A 19,680-nucleotide genomic window follows, 5' to 3' on the forward strand; every position below is an offset into this window, starting at 1 on the left:
ACAATATCCTCTGCTTTTCTTAATCTCAGTTTCCCTACCAAGGAATAGTAAACCCCCTCTTGCGAAACTGGTGTCACAAACAAACGAGAGATAAATGGAAAGAAAATCCTTTGCTTTGGTCAGTAAGTAGTTGCAGCTCCCCAACTCCAGCGCCTTCCTGGGCGCGCGGGTCACCTGCACAAGCCCACTGGGAGCGGCTGGGGGCGGGGAGGATCCACAGTCACCATGGCAACCGGAGACGCCTCGCGTTCTCCAGCAGCCTGCGGCGGAGCAGAGAAGGCCAGCCGGCCGCGCGCCGCGAAGAAGACTCCCGCGGCATGAGGGGGGAGGAGGCGGTGACCGCGGTGGCGATGCCCGAGGCGGGCCGCGACGGCGAGCAGCCTCTGCCGCCCGCAGGCTTGGGATGCGGGGCGCGCGGGGAGACCGGAGGCCGCGGCCCCCAGGAGTCCCGGAAGCAGTGTGAGTTCTCTTTCAGCCTCGGACCCCGCGGGAGGTACGTGAGCGAGGAGAAGCGGTGAAAGGTGAACTGGGGGAAACCGCACTAAGACTAGCTGAAGCCGCAAAGGTTTTGGAGGGAGGGGGCGGAGCTGCTGTTTTGGCAAAGGCAGGGGTGATGGTTTTGTGGCCAAAGGCATCTGGTCCATTTCCCCAAGCCCTCCTTCATAAAAGGCTACCTGAGTCCAGGTATCCTCCAACTTAATTGGTAGTGGCATTGGCCTGGAAGGTATTGAAAAAAATTGTGTGTGTGTATATATACATACATATGATATTAAAAATATTAAATTATAAAATATATCTTAATTATAAAAATGTGTAAAATATATATTTAAGTTTTAAATATATTTAAAAATATGTTTAAATTATAAAAATGTGTAAAATGTAATATATAAATTTAAATTTTACACATAATAAAACTATGAAGTTTATATTTTAAATACATAAATTATATACACACACGGAAATATGCAGATCATTTTTCTCAATTCCTTCATTTTACAGACCAGGAAACTGAGGTCTACACTAGAGGAAAGGAAGTGACTTGCCTACCGTCACTCAGTGCTGGAGAAATCCTTCAAACACTTAAACCCCCATCTCTTGGATTATCAGTTCATAAATTATGATTACCTGATCCTTTTAGAATCTCACAATTATGGGCCACGTTTTAACACACTGCTGTTGTCTCCTCCCTGCCCTGCCAAACACACAAACAACATTCAAATAAGTAAAAGCAGTTCTGGTTCACAGTCACAGCCAACATGGTTGAGTCCACGCTAGGTCCAAGTGCTCTTCCATAAATTTACAGATGTTTCACAGCCCTTTGTGCCCCACATGTCTTCAGTAGGTGGTAAGGAATGATGAAGATGAAAATAATAGGCCAAAGAGGAAGGCAAGCGTTCCCAGCCCTTTTGCAGCACCTCCTTGATTGCCTCTCTAGAGCACCGTGGCTCCCTCTGTGCCAGGACAACAGAGGAGCGAGGGTTGTTCTGAAGCCGCTCAGCTTCCGCTCCTCGAGCGACCACGCACCCTCCTCCTGGGAGACGGAGACCCCCCGAGGAGCCACAGAACTGCTGCCACCTGGTAAAAGGACCTCTTCCCTCAGCATCAGCCACAATGTGCCTGATTATGATACCTCATTCCTGTTATTGTCAACAGCACGCAGAGACCTTGTCTAGAGCAGCTAAATTCACTATATATAAGTATTCAGTATACTTAAGTAATTCCTTACGCCGACTTAAAATTCTATCTACCTGGGAATTTTCCTGTTAAAGGTGCTATAATTGAAAGGTTCTGTATTCCCTGTGACTGTAGGAGTAAAAGGTGGACTTAACCATTCACTCACCAATTTGACAGCTGTGGAGTCCTTTTTGCATGTCAGGCATTGGGCTGGTTGCTGGGAAATGAGTAATGAATTAAGGCAGGTGTCCAGACTTTCAGGAGCTCACAAAGTCAGGGTGGGGGGCATATAAAGAGTTCCTGGCCTCAGCTGAAATAGAGACAGAATATTTACACCTGCACAAAGTATCCATTCAATTTTCAATTTTTTTTTTGAAAGGTCTTCAATCTCTAGTTTTTGGAAAGGTCCCCAGTCTCTGTACAGCTTCTACTCCCTAATCACACATCTGCTCCCAAATATACAGATAAAATGTGGTGCTTTCCCACTGAAACATTTTTGAATTATATAGTGGTGGCTATTTGAGCACCCACCAAATCTTTCATAGACTCCGTGTTACCTTTCTTTTTTTCTTTTTTCAGTGTTACCTTTAAAATAATTTGTAGTGCTTTCACCACACTGGCTGAACTATCCCAGTATTCTCCATTTTATTAAATCACTGAATCCAGTACAATCAGGTTAGTGTATGTGGTGGGACTATAACCTCCCTTGATCTGAAAATTATACTTCTATTAGGTGGATCTAAAATTACATGAGCTGTTTAGACAGACACATTATATTATTAACACACATAACAAACGCAGTCTGTGACATCCTTAGTTTCTCTTTCCACCCCTGTCCAACTGAAAACATTTGACCCAGGCCTTTTCTATCCTATGCTTACGCAATTCCTTTGTTTGGTCCTAAATACAGGTCGTTATATGTATCCCCAACAATACCGTCCTATGAATTTCAGCACTTCATTCTAGGTGTAGAAGGCCCTTTGAGGCCTGAGTTTGCCATTCAGCACATAAACCATTCACCAGCTTTGTGCCATTCTCACATTTGGTGAGTTTGCTGAAAGTTCCTATATTCAAATTAACAAATTAAATGGTGATCCCAACAGTTCCAAGTAGAGTCTCTAGAAGTCCCTGATCTGTCAGTCAGCATCTTTGGCATGGGCACTCTCTGCCAAAGAGAAATGCACTTTATCAAATGCCTTGCTGAAAGGCACATACTACACTGTGGCTACAGCGTCTCCCTAATCTGTCTAGTTTAGTAACTTGATTTGAGAGAGTTAGGTAGGCATGCTTTTAATTTTTATGATTTCTGGAAGTTACTTTTTCATTTATAAAATAGGAATAATTATACCTGCCCATAGGTTGATGGTCAGGAAGAGAGATAATATATGTAAGATGCCTAGGGCATGGTAGCATTCGATAAATTGTAGCAATTGTTATTAGCCAGCTTGTTTGCTTTCTTTCTTTCTTTCTGTCTTTCTTGGAGCAGGGAATATCTGCCTATACTAGCTCTTTACTACTGTCTCATTTTTCGTAGTTCCTCAAAACCTTTGGTGATTTCCTCTGTAAATTCTCATAACAGAAGGGCTGAAATTTGTCAAGAGACTTGAACTTAGAGCAAGTGATCTCTTCCTCTCTTCCGAACTATTACAGCTCTTTCTTAGCCACATTTCTTAAACCCTTTTTCTGCCTGAAGATCATGATTTAACCAAAAAAGTGTAAACCAAAGTTAAGCTAGAGTAATTCTGACCCTCACTCATCTCTTATTCATATGACTCCTAATTTAGGGGAAACAAGATGCAGAAAGTATCTAACTCTGCCTTGTTCATGTCTGAGGGTGTGTTTGGGTCTCATGACCAGGAATGAACCAGCCCCACAGCCATACGCAGCAGGTCTTTTGCCCTATTTGGGTCAGTCTGCACACAAGTCAAATTTATTTACTTGTGTTCCCTATCGGTTAGTCAGGAAAAGATGACACCTGCCATATCTTTGTGTTGGTTAGTTAGGTTTTCCATGGCTCCTTGGATTGGGCTTTTGGGCACTAGGACTAGAAATACTGGTTCCCTGTTGTTCACAAGGCTGCGTGCGCAGACATGCCTATAGAGGAATCTTTCACTAATTGAACAATGCTTAGTTCCACTTGAACACACATTTGTTGAGCATCCATTATTATGTCAAACTCTGTTCTAGGACTCTAATGAACTGAACAGACAACATCCCTGCTCTTATGGGATTTATGGCCTGGTAAGGGAGACATATGGTAAACTAATAGTTACACAAATAATTGGATATAAAGGAAATGAGGCTGCACACACATTACAATAAATCAAATGAAAGAAAAGAGGAGAGTACTATGAGAAAAAGTAACCAGGGGCATTTCAAGACTGTGGAGCCAAGGAAGGTTTCCTTAAAGAACTGACATTTCAGCAGAGACCTGAAATTCAGGTAGAAGTTACCCGGGGAAAAAAAATTAGGAGAAAGGCAGTTCAGGCAGAGAAAATAGAATGTTCAAAGGCTTCCATGTGGGGATGGACAGCAGGGCCATGTGGCTGGAGCTCAGAGAGCAAGAGAGAGAAGCTGACAGGACAGATTAGAGAGATGGAAGGGCTCAAATGATGCAGCGCTCCCCGGGGTGAGCAGAAGAAATGTAGCTAAAGTACTCAGAACAAATAATCCATCCTCAACTATAGCAGTGTTCTCTTGTGGGGGCAGGTTTAGAGGACAGGAAAAAGTCCTATGTCTATTAGTGGCTCACTACTACAATTCAGGTTTATTCTTTAAAAGATGATGAGGGACTTCCCTGGTGGTGCAGTGGTTGAGAGTCCACTTGCCAATGCAGGGGACACGGGTTCGATCCCTGGTCCAGGAAGATCCCACATACCACGGAGCAACAAAGCCCGTGCGCCACAACTACTGAGCCTGCGCTCTAGAGCCCATGAGCCACAACTACTGAGCCCGCGTGCCACAACTACTGAAGCCCACACGCCTAGAGCCCGTGCTCCACAACAAGAGAAGCCACCGCCATGGGAAGACTGCGCACCACAATGAAGAGTAGCCCCCTCTCACCTGCGCGCAGCAGCAAAGACCCAATGCAGCCAAACATAAATAAATAAATTTTTAAAAGGAAAAAAAAAAGGTCTGGGGTGGGGTCCAAGAATTTGCATTTCTATCAGGTTCCCGGGAGACGTTGAAGATGCTGGTCCAGGGACGCCACTTTGCAAATCACTGACCCAGAAGAATCTAAGTCATTTAAATTGGTCAAAGCAGCCAAGGATTTTATCCCACATACACATGGTATATGAGTTACATGGCCTGGGCATTGATAGCTTGCACTGATGGTTCATTTGAAAAAAGATGTGCTCTCAAGAATCCCTCATAGATGTTATTTTGAAACTGCTGGAGCCCCTCATTTTCATAGTTCCTTCTCTGATTGCTAGGTGCATATTTCGTGCTTTTCAAACCATCAGGTTTTTACTGCAACCCTCTTGGGTACCAGCAGTTGCTTGAAGATATAAAAGAACTGTAAGGCACAACTCCTATACTCAGAGAAGTTGACATTTTCTGAGGAGGACTGTTGTACGACAGTCTGGTGGGACCCCAATTCACTAAGGATTCCTTAGAGAAGATGCTGCAGGCCCAGAGGTACATCTTTTCAGACTCCATGGTGTATTTTCCCACTTTTTTTTTTTCGTATTTCTTCACTCTTCATTTGGTCTTCTTGATCTATTTATTGATCTCAATACCAGTGCCACATTGTCTTTGTTACTATAGCTTTATAATAAGTCTTTTTTTTCTTTTTTTAAAAATGTTTTCCCACTTTATGTTTTAAAACCAGCATAGAAACACCTTTTAGGGCTTCTTGTGTCACCCATTCTCACAGAAAGAGAGACCAACAAAACGGCTCATTCTGTTCATATAGTGCCTTTTTTTTTTTTTTTACATCTTTATTAGAGTATAATTGCTTTACAATGGTGTGTTAGTTTCTGCTTTATAACAAAGTGAATCAGTTATACATATACATATGATCATATAGTGTCTTGAAGGAAAGTTTAAAGTCTTAGAGTTTGAACTTTATGGATGGATGCAAAATGACCTACTAAATTACTTCTCTGAACCACAATCTACATATACTACTTCCCTGGTGATTAAAAAAAATATTTAAGTTAATACTATTATATTTTGGGTCACCTTCATTGTTTTCAGAGATTACGTAAAAGCTGATTTATACACTAGTTGGACGTTGTATTATTCTTAATGGATACGTTTGATTATGAGACTGTCTAAATGATTAGGAAAAATCATTCGGCTTATAAAAATTCATTTTTCTAAGCAGTGTTTTCAAATATTCTTCATATAAAATGGAGACTGCTTGGGGGGGCATGGGGGGCTGCATTTTTAATAACATCCACCAGAGGTCGCACGGAGGTGCTATTTTAGCCTAGAAAAATCTTTCAAAGCTGAGGATTGATTCTGTAAGGTTAAGTCTTAAAGGGCTCTATTGATGAAAAACAAAAACCTACTATATTTTTTCTTTTCATTTTCTTCTTCTCCTTATTTTAATGGCTGGAATCCCCACGTCCTTGGCCAGAATAGGAAACTAGCACCCAAGGAGAGTGTCACACTCTTCCAGCCTAGCCCAGAGGGCTGGCAGCTCGGGTCAGCCACTGGACCTTCTAGAAGGAGGTTTTCAGTGACACACTCTTTTAAATATCAGAAGAAAGCTATGGCCTCTCTTGCTGGAAAACACACCTTGTCACATACACCCATAATTCTGCATAAAACTCTGAGGGGCTTGTATGACTTATATAGTAGCTATTCCCAGATGTTAGGAGGAAGTATGCTTGACCCATTCATTGTCTTCACTTCTTTACTTATCGTTTGCTCCTTCACCCATCCCAAATAGGCTTTTGCTTCCATGAGTGCAGGGAAATTGTTCTTTTCCGGATTGCAAATGACCTTTTTCTGGAAGGTCAAATGCAGTGATCTTGAAGATCAAATTCAATCTCCTGGTTTCAATCATACCGTCTATTGAGGGGCATTTGTTCTGAAGTTAAGCAACTTAAAAGATAGCATGTTTTACTTCCGATGGAGCTAATGATGACAATAATGGAAGTACCCCAGAGCAGTGGACTTAAGTTATTTCTGTCCTTCTTCTTCTCCTTTGGTTGAATGAAATTGGTAAAAGGTCAAAAGTTTCTTCTCTTTGGGTTGAACAATATCAAGCAAATGTCAAAAGATCCAGAAGTTAGGTTTTAAGGATGTTTAACAGTGAACATTACATTTATTTTAGAATATTGTTATTTGGGTAGCAAGAAGGGACTCAGGAAAAAGCCGTTCAGTGAGGGACCCTCAGGTGACTGAGCTATCCCACCTGTTCTTGTGGTCGTGTATGACAACAGTTAATAAGAGCTGTGAAGACCTTGCAATGGCCAACATGTCCCAGGTGATTGTTACTGTGCACCCCATACTTGGGTCTGGGGAATGGCATCAGTGACAACAAGAAAAATGGACTGCCAGGCCTCTAAGCCTTCCCTTCTCTGGGTTTTTGAGTCCTTCCAGCCTCCTGACGTAGAGCTATATGGGTTCAGTGAGAAGGGGAGGGGTAGGTGGGTGAAGGGAGTCTCTCTAATGATGATGATGATGATGATGATGGAGGTAATCATTAATAATTGTATTTATTCACTTATTATATTGGCCATCATTCACAGTGTGTCTCCTGGACGTGAAAGTTTTTACAAATTACCTCTTTCAATCTTTGCAACAACCCCGTGCTCTTATTGAAACTGCAGAATGCGTTTTGGGACTTAGTAGAGCATAGAGCTTGGTAGAGCTTCTGTCTCCGTGCAGAAAGAATTCAGTGAGAGACAGAGTGACAGGCAAGGAAAGAGTTTATTAGTATAGGACACTTGTGAGATTTACAAGTGGGTGGGCAAGAGGGGTGGCACGCCAAGAACTTAGTGGGCTGCAGTTTTATAATCAAAGGAAAAGTGGGGAGGGTAGACGTCAAGCTTCCATCGTCAGTTCCTCCTCCACATTGGGCAGGAGTTTTCTTGTCCCTACAAGGTCAAACAGGGACTATCGTGCAGCAATGGAAATAAGTGAAAAGGCAGTTACATAGACTAAAATATGGTAAATCATCTCAGGTTTCAGTTTAATGTCACCTTTTCCTTGTATTTTTGTCTTTAATGTGCACAGAGAAGCATGTCCTAGGAATCATTAACTTACTGACCTCACTGGACAGGATGTGGGTCTCATTCCACCACTGTTTTATTGTTTGGGGACACGTCTAATGCTTCTGTTGCATGGTTTTGGAGCTAAGCAAGCCCACTTGGTTTTGTTGTTAAGCAAGCCTGCTTTCTTGCGTGATCGTTTAACTTAGAGGGGTCTCCCATACATTTTTTTTTTACTTATGATCCCTTCGTGGGATTAACTATTTAATCACCTACTTTGTCCCTGTACTCTGTCCCTGTCATTATTATTCCCATTTTGCAGCTCTGGAAGCTGAGGCTTGGGGGAGGTACAATGACTTGCCTGTTGTCACACAGTGGAATAACTGATACTTGAATGTAGGCTCATCAGAAGCTGATGTCTTTGCTCTTAGCCATTGGGATATACTTTAAAATATAAGATTATGTTTTCTTAGAGGAGAAAAGATTTGAAACTGTACTGGTAGCAAATAGTATTCTCTTCAGTAACAACAAAGTTGTCACGATCTTCTCCAGGTTTAAGTTCAAACTTGAGGTAGAAGAGGTTTTAGAGGCTTTACACATTCCTGCCCCAAGCACAGGGGCCTGGATCTACAGGGTCTCATCATCCTGAAATGATGAAAGGAAAAAATGCAATTTTCTGATCAGATCTGCTGCCAGGTGTAAATGGAACCTGGGCCACCTGTGGAGCCTTCTGGATAAGTAAGAATTTACCTAACCTCACAATTCATACATTCTTAGTGGTTCCCTGAAGATTTCCCCCTCCTTACAACTTTTTTAAAAAGAAGAGGTAGGTTTATGAGACATGCATTATGGGACTATTGCATTCATTTTGCCATTTATTTTAAAGCTATTTCTACATTTTGAAAATTTTCTATAGAGGACCATGTGGAAATACAGTAATGTACTACTTTAATGTTTTCAAATTGCAAGGGCTTTTGTATTTTTCAGGCTAAAACCTGCAGAGTTTATAGTAGTCATGAAAAATTTGATTAATGAAGCTCACTAGTGTTCTCTTATACATTTCCTTTCCCAATGAATTTCAAGAGTGTACTCTCAGATGCATTCATTTGTGTCTACATGTGCCTGAATGCACGCACACTTAACGTTGAGTCTGGTTTGTTTATTATGTTTAGTACAAATTTAAGAAATGTGAAACATTTCCCAGCAAGTGTCGATATTTTTGCTATTCATTAATTCATTCAACAAAAATGTTTTTGTACCTACAATATACAAGGAACTTACTAGACACCAAAGACATGTCAAGATAATTCCCCAAAAAAAGATAATTACTGAGCTTAGAAGTCACCAAACATAAATTTTAATTACTTAAAATTTTCTTCCTCTGACCATGTTTATACAAAGGAAGCATAGACAATATGTTTTTAAACTGGCTTTTCAAGCTCCCATGTTCCTTATTCACAGTCCTGAGACAGCTGGGGAAACAAAAATATTTTTAAAGGGCGACCTTCTGATAGACCAGGTCAGATCCCATTGGCTAAAATTTTCAGCGTAAAGACTTGGTTTTGTAACTTTAAAATTCAGGATAAAGACACACCTAAAAAGGTGTTTGAGTAGAAGAGGTTTGGGGGCATGAGAAGAGGAGAGAGAAGAAGAATCTCTAAGATTCCGAGCTTCAAGAAAGGATTTGATTCCTTTCTCTTAGCGTCTCTCTTATGCCTACTGCCCTTTTCCTTTTCAGGTTAGGCCGCCAACATTGAGGTCTCTCTGGCCCCGTTCTGCACACACCCCCTTTGTCTTCCTTCCTCCTCCTGGAAAGCATTTGCCCAGAGCTGAGAGAGTTGAATTTCCCTTTAAAGAAGCCTCTGCTTCAAAGGATATTCACACTTCTTTTTGGTCCTCTTTTCCTCCAGTTGAATATATCACTTTCCGTAATGTCTTCATCCAAATATCCTATCAAATCAAAGTCATGCTACTTTTCCCAGCACCCTCTATCCCCAAGTACAGTAAACACTTACGTGTAACAACATTTTGCTTTGAGGGTTTTTTCCCCATGCCTTTCTAGGCATATGCATTTACATTTCAGGTATTTTCTCTATTAAGCCATAAATGTGATTGCATCTGAAAGAGCCAACTGGATTAGACTGGTACAATTCTATTTAATTTGATGTGGGTTTTCTACAGAGTTCTACCTCTGGATTTTTAACCATTTTCCATTTACCAGACCTTCCCACAATGCGGAACAAAGCTAAATCTATTTTCTTGGTTTCTCACAGGGTGTCACGGGGGGTATTGAATAAGTGTTCGTGGACTCCTACATCTGAGAGTTTGTTACCCTTTTCTATCTCTAGACGGGGCAGGAAAGGAAACTGGCTTGATCAGTAAGGGAAGATTTGTGTTAGATATAAGGAAAAGCTTGAACTTTGTAAGGTCTTGGCAGAAGGAGTCTTGGAGTCTTCCTTGAAGGTCTTTGAAGAAGAGGGAGGAAACGAATCTTGACAGATAGCTCCAGCCGCTCCGTTCAGGAGCCAGGAAGGAGGGGAAAGGACTGACATTCAGCCTGGTGAGTCAGCTCAGTGACTGTGCCTCTGGAAATAGAATCTGAGTCCATGCTTGTACAGGAAAATCATCGTTCCTGTAAAAAAAAAAAAAAGCTACAATTTATTGAGTACAAAGCATTTCATTTCATCCAAATGCTATAATAATCCTTCAAGGTAGATATTATTGTCATCCCCATGAGGGAACTGAGACATCGTGGATTAAATAACTTGCCCAAAGTCATAGAATTGGTAGGTGGTAGAGCAGAGACTGAAACCCAGATCTCCTCTGAACTCAAAGGCTGTGCCCCTACCCATTGCATGGTACAGACTCCTTTAGGGAGGGATCATGTCAGTGTGTATGCCAGTGGGCAGACTTGGATCTGTGGAGAATATTGGGCATTGACATTTGCAGCTTCAGAAATGGGAAAAACGACTTATGGCCTTTACCTGAATTCACTTCTTTGTTTGACTTGGGTCACAGTTTTCTACACAGTAGATTTTCACTAAATGCTTGTTAACTGATTCCCAGAATCTAAACATGTGATTTTAGGATATGGAGAAAAGCCCAGTGCAAATCATTACTAAACCAATACTTATTGACGGTATCAGGGCTTAGGACTATAATTTGCCTCGTACAGTGCATAGACATCACGTTACAAATATTTTGTTATGCTGTTTTCCAGTGAGTTTACTGTTTCTTTCAAGGGGGAGATTAAACAACCTCTAGTTTAGAAGATTATTGGATCTATTACTCTGGTAACTTTGGGTTATGTTATCTTTGGAAATATTTGTGCTTCCAGGAGTTAAAGCAGAATCAGATAAGATTGCTGATGAAGTCCATATATTAATGATTATTTATTCCGGATTTCTCTGCATCTTGCTATTTGTATTTCTTAATTGACTTTTCATCTATTTCTTTAGGGGCAGGTTAAATTAATAACACTGTAGAGGTTAAATTGCATAGGGAATAATTCAATGAATGAGCTAGAATTACAGATTAAACAAAGGCTAAAGACCTTGGGTGGTTTAATCAATCAAACCAAATAAACCTCCACCCAAATGGCTAAAGAAAATAGTCACCAAGTAAATACTTTACGAACATTTTGTGCTGAAAAGAGAAGGAGCTAATAATCATTACCTTGCTTTTGAAAATATTGACAGTGGCCCTGGAAGGGATTTGGAGCATTGAAAGGAATCTCCCTGTGGGAGGCTTGAAGCCAGGACTGCCGAGCAGAAACAGTTTACTGCCACAAGCCAAGTACTATTCGAGGCACGGAGGGCTACGAAGTAAGACCTGGATACCCTTGACTTCCACCCCAAGCATGGAGGATACTGAGCGGTTTATAAACCAGTGGTATATGCTTTATTTACAGCTCTCAGTCGAAAGCCAATCTTCTTTTGATTTGCTTCTCTCAGGTTACTTGTAGTTTGGCTACATTGCCTCATTGTGGAACTTAAATAGTAATAGTTTAAGTAACCAATTTACTCCACGGATACAATAGAAGTTCACACTCTTGAGTTATACTCCTGACTCTTTCCTTTCCTTTTTATCCACAGAAGACCTTCCAGCACACGGGCTCAGTGGGAAGGAATCTTGCACTGCCCTTTCTTCTAGACAGATGATCTGCGTTTACTAGTGGAAATGAGGAAAGGGAGATGAGGGAATTCAGGAAGAATAAGGCAACTGCTTTGCTAGGTTCCATTAGTTTTACCCTATTTTAGGTAGGAGGCCACCAAGGCTGGCCCCAGTAGACTGTTCCTCACAGACATTATGTTTGGGGAAAAGCTATTACTCATTCCTCACTGTCCCAGCCGATGTCTGCCAGCGATATTTGTGGCAGGATGTGGAGAAGGCAGGGGTTCTGACATGGAAGCACAAGCAGTGTCCAGGTAGTGTACGGACATACAACTGGGTCTATAAGTCCTGAAAACAGCTCTACAATTGGGAGGGAACCCTGGGCTGAGAGGAAAGAAGTGGGTAAGTGCCAAGCTTGGGTCCTCTTAACCAAGATATGAGTCATACTGGCAAATGCTATATAGCACTTCATATTCTAGATTCTTCATATATAATTATATATTAAATCTTTACAACAATCACATGAAACAAGTACAGTTCATTTCACAGATGAGGAAACTGAGGCACAAAAAGGTTTGAATAATTTACCCAAGTCGTTCAGCTAGTGAGTAGAAGTCATGAGGCACCACCAACTCTGTGAGCCAACGGTACACAGGAACTGGGCTGTCTGGTGAATCTGGAATGGTGTGAGGGCTCAGCCCAAGTGCCACAAAAGAGGGGGGTCCCCAGGGAGGAAGCCTCCAGAATATGGATTCAGTAGGAGGAAAATACAGCCACTAAAGACTGGGACACAAGGTGAAAAAATAAACAAACAAAAAACTTGTTACTTAAGGGGATTCGTGTAGCGAAAAGGAACCAGTAATAGAGACCTGGGTTTAATAATAATAAAGTAGTAGCCACCATTTATCATGTGCCAGGCATGGCAGTCTTTTATAGTTATGTAATCCACAGGGTCACATGAGATGAGAGTTTCAATCTTCATTTTTCACGTGAGAAAACTGAGGCTTGGAGACATTACATTACCCAAGATACTATGTCTAGGGGGTAGTGAGGCCAGAACTACAGACCTGTTTCCATCTGACTCCAAGACTATGCTTCAACCTTTGGGCCATCATGGCAGAGAATTTGCTCATCAGAAAACAAGGGTGGAATAGTAGTGGTTAAACAGGCACAAATGCCAGGGCCATGGGAATTCAGGGTTAGGAACCTGGGAGTCAACTACATGCAAAATCCACAGAGATGTGACCTGAAGTAATGGTTGTTCCACCCAAGTCTGGGACACTTGCCCAGTGGGGGCTGTTTATTTCAGCTTTCCACCCAATTTGTCAGGTCCCAGCTCTAGTGGGCAAATCCATCATTCCAAGAAAACTCACAAAGCAATTTATTTTAGAGATGATTTTCTAAATGCTGTAAGACTGGTTTGAAGAACAAATTACCTTCATTTGAAGACACAGAAGTGCAACAGATTACCCGATTTATCAATTGGGGGCATATAATAAAAAATACATGTTTGATTTTGACCATAATTACATTACTTTCACCCATACGGTTTAGGAGAAACTTATTCGCAGCTCCCGCTCATTGATACTCATCCACACTACCTTCCTAGCGGCCCTCAGCCCTCTATTTCCAGCCTGCATCAAGCCCTTACAGTGGTCATGTTATCGTATGTAACTGACATTGTTGTATGTTTTAGCTTCATCTCTGTAAGTTACCGGCTGCATTTTGGCATTTAAACTGCTACTATCTGCTATACAAATCACAACTGATGAATCCATAAGAATTAGCTGATAACTGAGAATTAGATATTTCTCATTATCAATTAGGAAAGTTAGATGCAAGACAGCAATAGCACAGATGAACAAAACCCACAGATAACTCTCAAAAGTTGGTCGGTATTAATTCAAACACTGTCAGAAACCCAATGAAGGCAGGACCCATGTCTCTTTCACTCACCACTGTTTGTCTGGCACTTAGCACGGTACCTGGCACGGTAGGTGCTCAATCACTATCAGTCACAAGAATGACCGCGCGAATGATGAAACAGGAAATACATACATGTTGAATGCCTCCTGTATGTTCGGAACCTTCTTGCTGCTACCCCACACGTCTCCCCCTCCACAAAAGTATATGGTTTTCCCTCTTTGAAATGCTAAATGAAACAATGTAAACAATAGAAGGAAAAGCAAGGGAACCCATTGACTTTAGTGTGTGAGTCATGAAAAGTTGTGCATATCTTATATACACACTGATGCTTTCAAAGAGAGGTTTTCCTTGGAATACAATATTTCCAGAAACCTCTCCTATAAAGTGTACTTTAGGTAGATAATTTGGGCAATCCTCACTGTCATCTTTTTCCTATTCACTTGTGCTTTTTTTCCTTTTTCTCATGAACAACACGATCATTGTAGTTGTAACTCCTCCAACATTTAATACATGTCATTTAAAATTTAAATTTAGAATCATGATCATCTAATTGTAGTTCTAAATTCTAAAACAGTTTTTGGTTAGAGACTAGGAAGCCTCTCCTGCTTTCATCATACTAACAAGATTGAGTCATTTACTTTGATCAGTTTCTTCTTATTCTGTGGCATGTAACAACAACAAAATAATAATAGTAAAGTTGTCCAGCCCAGCACTTCTCAGGCTTTAATGTGACTACAAATCACATAGGTATCTTATCAAAAAGCAGTTTCTGATACAGTCGATCTGGACTGGGATTTGAGATTTTGCATTTCTAACCAGCTCCCTGGTGATGCTGATTCTGCACGTTCAGACACTATACTCTTGAGTAATGAGGGTCTAGAAGACCGAGGTTTCTCCAGTTACTTGAATCACATGGGTATGGCTTTTATATTCTGCTCTACCAAATGAAGCACTGTTAAGAAAAATAAATCAATTTTAGATGAAAACGGGGTTGGAATTAAAAAGCATTTCCCCAAAGTAAAAACTTACTTGTTTGTTCACTCATTTCTTTACTCTAGGATAAGGTGAACAATTTTTCCATTGAGAAGAAACCTCTTTCTCCTGAGGTCTGAAAAAAACAGAAGAAACCCACGCTTGTTTCACGGTTTAGATGTGTTTAAAAACATTTATATTAGCCTGTAATTCCTATTATTGGTATTAGTTCCTATCTATAAATTAATCCAAAGCAATGAAAGACTATTGGTAAAGTTTGCTAAGCACCTGAAAACAATGGAGGAAAATATATTTATTTTTAGTTGTCACAGGTAGGATACACTGGGCTTCTATTTCAGCTTATTTTATTAAGTATGTCAAATATGATAAAACAAAGGCATGTTTATTGAGTCTACTTCAAGGAAAACATTATAGATGTTAACCTTTCACTGTAATATAATTATGGTCATCCATTAAAAGAAAATTACAGGTATAGTAAAGGTTAGTAAGTGAATGGCAGAGATGAAAAGTCTCTGACTCAGAGACAACCATTTTAATGCTAGCCTTGGTAGAGCTCATCCTTTCTCTAGAATTTGTCCACTAAATAGTAAGGAGCCAGGAAATTTATGAAGAGATTTTAAAGGGAGGGGGCCATTTTACAAATACTATAATACTACTGGGGTAAAAAGAGGTTAAAAAGGAGAAAAAACCCCTAACCTTCCTTTCCCCCCAATTGTCAAAAGTAACATATGTACTGTATAGAAAAATTGGAAAATAAAGAAAAATAAAGGAAAAAAACCCATCTGTAATTCAATTCCCAGAAATAACCACTGATAACATGCTGATATATTTTTATTCTTTTTTCCTATGCATGTTTTAGTTTACATGCATAGGAAATATTTGAATCACATTGTATGGTATATGTAACACAACATATAATTTCCCACTCATTAAAATATAACTGAATAATTATATTAAAAATGTTTATATGTTTGAACTATTTATTTTTGCATTTATTACTCTATGTTTTGGACCTTTGGATTTTTCAGATTTTTCATTTTATACATAACTGTTGTGATTTACTTACACCCCCTCACCCACTTAAAAAGTTCTTTTTCCTAGTATTCTGGTTATACACGTTTCATTCTCCTTCCTCTCTTAAGCTCATCTGAAAACTTCCTCCAATTTGTGGTTCTCAAGTTTATTTCTCAGATTTAATGAAATAAATCAAGTCAGCTCAACAAAGATTTGTTGACTGGGTATATCTCTTCCCTACTTAAAAATATTTACACTGTGAAACAGTCAATAATCTCTTGAGTCAAAATCCAAACTTTTCCAGATTTAATACAAAAACTTCCATTTAGTTAATACACATTAAGAGATCCTACATGTAAGCCAGTTCCAGCCATCACCATGTTAATGGAACTCTCTCATCATTGGCTACTTAAAAAACAGTGTTGTGAGCCAGTGGCTAAAATTGGAGAGATTACATCTTCAATTAGTCAAGAAATATAACACCCCAAACTACCTGAAAATGGGGTAAAACATTTACAATGCTTACGAATCTAAACGCTTAACCTCCCCCAGATTCTTACAATCAACCTTTCTGCATGTATATTAGGATGCCACACAAAAGGAGCAGTGGCTGGGGAGTATTGACTTTTATTCACCCATTAGAAACGATGCCCTGTTTGCACTTGGGCTTTCAGGGTTACTTTACAAACACGTGCTCAAGGATTTCCTTCCTCATTTCCACTCTACTTCTGCCCAATACACAATATATATAAACTACATATGTATATAAACTATATTATACTGTATATTCGTTAAATACCCAAATACAAACAGTGGTTATCTGGGGATGGAGTTGGGGGAGGAGCAATATTTTCTTTATCTTCTTTATATTTTCTATATTAAAAAAATTTTTATATAGTAAATATGTGCTGTATATATGAGACAAACACAATAAATGCTATGAAATAATCTTCCCTGACCGCACCAAGGTAATTTTATATATTTTATTTCTTGCCATGTCTCAGTTACTTTTAGCTTTGTTTTCTTTCTTTTTAGATACCCTTTTGATGGTAAATGGTAATGATATCTCTTAAATACAAACCCATATTTTTTTATGGTGCCTGTACAATAGATGATGCCACTGAAAAGGACAGTGAAAAAATGTTTATGACGGCTTTATTCAAAATAGCCTAAAAATGGAAACAACCCAAATGTCTATCAACAGGAGACTAGATAAATTGTAATATATTTATACAGTGGAAAGATACAAGAAAACAAAAAAGAATAAACCATATGAGACCAGTGACTCTCACAGTCATTATGATGACAAAAAGAAGCCAGGCACAAAAGAGAACATACTGGAGGAATCCAGGTACAGATTTTGAAAAACAGGTAAAACTAACCTATAGAGACAGAAGTCAAAATAGTAGCTTCCAAAGAACCTGAAAAAGAATGCATATATGTGTGTGTGTATATATATATATATATATATATATATATATACACACACATATCTGTATAACTGAATCACTTTGCTGTACAACTGAAACATTGTAAATCAACTATACTTCAATTTAAAAATAAATAAAATAAAATAAAACAATAAAAGTAACAGAAGACAATATGGGCAGATTTTAAAGAAAATATTGGGGTGGAGAAGTATGATTTTCTAAGTATGATATGAAAGTCAGAAACAATAAAAATGATAAATTTAACTATGAAAAATAGTGGTTTCCTTTGGGAACTATTGACTAGAAACAAGCATGAAGGATCCTGTCGTGTTTTATATCTTTATCTGGGTAGTTGTAAGAGTTTGTGTGTGTTGCATGTAAAAAGCACTGAGCTGTGTGCTTAAGTTTTGTGTTCTACACGGGCCTCTCACTGTTGTGGCCTCTCCCGTTGCGGAGCACAGGCTCCGGACGCGCAGGCTCAACAGCCATGACTCACGCGCCCAGCCGCTCTGCGGCATGTGGGATCTTTCCCGACTGGGGCACGAACCCGTGTCCCCTGAATCGGCTGGCAGACTCTCAACCACTGCGCCACCAGGGAAGCCCAAGTTTTGTGTTCTTTATGTATATCTTCAAAACAAAACAGAGCATAGGAAAATTATCTCGGGAAAGAAAGGACTGCTTCTCGGAATGCTAAAAAGCAAAGAGATTAGGATTTCCCCTGCAGCTGGGATTGTGTTGAAACTCTAATTGGGCTTTCTATATTCTTATTTAATAGTATTACCTATTTCCTAAGAAATAGTATTACAATATGTAAAGAGAAAATGAAAAAGAAAAATATACCCAAACTAATTATCCAGGGACATGGGGGTAGGGTGCAACGTCATTGGGCCTAAGATTTAGTTGTGTCCCAACAATGTAGATTTGGATTAGCTCCTAATCTCTCTCTTTCTCTCTCTCTGTCTCTGTTTCTCTCTCTCTTCTCCACCCCTCTCTTACTCCCTCTCATTTTCCTCTCTTCCTTCTCATTTTTCCTTCCTTCCTTCGTTCTTTTCTTTCTAACTGCCTGTCTGCCTTACTTTCTTCCTTCCCCAGCAACCCTTTATTTCTTTATACTCTGGGGAGTTTCAAAAAAGATTTACGGGGCTTCCCTGGTGGCGCAGTGGTTGAGAGTCCGCCTGCCGATGCAGGGGACATGGGTTCGTGCCCCGGTCCGGGAAGATCCCACATGCCGTGGAGTGGCTGGGCCCGTGAGCCATGGCCACTGAGCCTGCGCGTAAAAAGATTTACGGCTTCAGATTCTTTAACAATGAGATTTGTGGTCTTTCTATTGTAAGTGTGCCTAGATCATTAAGCTGTGTCTTTTCCCCCTGATCCTGATCTTTACTTCACTATATTCTTTCATTTAAATTCTAATTTAAAGTTTATCAAGTTTGATTCTGGTAGCCAATATTGAAAGGAAAACCTGGTAAGTTAAACAATTCATATTGTTCATAACATTTAAAAAAATTCCCCATGTTGAATATAGGTTGAATTATGTCTCCCCAAAATTCTTATATGGAAATCCTAACCCCTAGTACCTCAATAAAGTTGATTTTTAAGAACACTTAGATTGGGCTTTCCTGGTGGCGCAGTGGTTGAGAGTCCGCTTGGCGTTGCAGGGGACACGGGTTCGTGCCCCGGTCCGGGAGGATCCCACATGCCGCGGAGTGGCTGGGCCCGTGAGCCATGGCCGCTGAGCCTGCGTGTCCGGAGCCTGTGCTCCGCAAGGGGAGAGGACGCAACGGTGAGAGGCCCACGTACCCCCAAAGGAAAAAAAAATCACTTAGATTAAAAAAGAAGTCATGGCTCCTTGGAGGAATGTCTGATTCCAGATCTGAGGCAGGAAATCTCCAGGACGAATTTGGAACATCTCGTACGGAAAACAGGGAAGTTTCCAAAATTAATAGGTCATATCCAAAGGACTTAGGAGCCACCACGAATCCTCTGGCCAAAGATGGGGAAATTTTAGCATAAAAAAATTGGCACTCACTGAATATATAAAAAGCCATGAGTTCATAAGGATATTTTTTAAATGAGAGAGAATAAGGCAAACAGCGACAACAAAAACAAACCCAGCTTCACTAAACACCAATCGAGATTGCAAAGGCATTAATTCTTACTTACAAAGGCAGCAACTGAAAAGAAAGAATTATCTATTATCCTACCTTTTCTGAACAATTTGGTAATTTAGGTACCAAATAGCCCTAGTAGATTAAGGGAAGTCCTCTTTACAGAATTTCAGTTAATAAGTGTGGAAAGAATGATAGATTAGTGAAGCTACCATTTTATAATCCCCAAAACATTAACTGACTCTGCTCATCCAT

The 19,680-nt window shown here is 40.1% G+C and overlaps 1 protein-coding gene across 1 annotated transcript; it reads left to right on the forward strand.

The window, feature by feature from the left end:
• Nucleotides 1-317: 317 nt before the first annotated feature.
• CUNH11orf97 (chromosome unknown C11orf97 homolog) lies at nucleotides 318-13,156 on the forward strand. Its single transcript, XM_027087807.1, has 5 exons — nucleotides 318-514; nucleotides 632-638; nucleotides 4,009-4,019; nucleotides 5,026-5,048; nucleotides 11,537-13,156. Exons 1-5 carry the CDS (start codon nucleotides 318-320, stop codon nucleotides 11,803-11,805), a joined length of 507 nt encoding a protein of 168 aa, XP_026943608.1. The 3' UTR covers nucleotides 11,806-13,156.
• The last annotated feature ends 6,524 nt before the right edge of the window (nucleotides 13,157-19,680 follow it).

Source organism: Aethalodelphis obliquidens, unplaced genomic scaffold, assembly GCF_003676395.1.
Source record: "Aethalodelphis obliquidens isolate GAN/ISIS:26980383/991018 unplaced genomic scaffold, ASM367639v1 scaffold60, whole genome shotgun sequence".
NCBI lineage: Eukaryota > Metazoa > Chordata > Mammalia > Artiodactyla > Delphinidae > Aethalodelphis > Aethalodelphis obliquidens.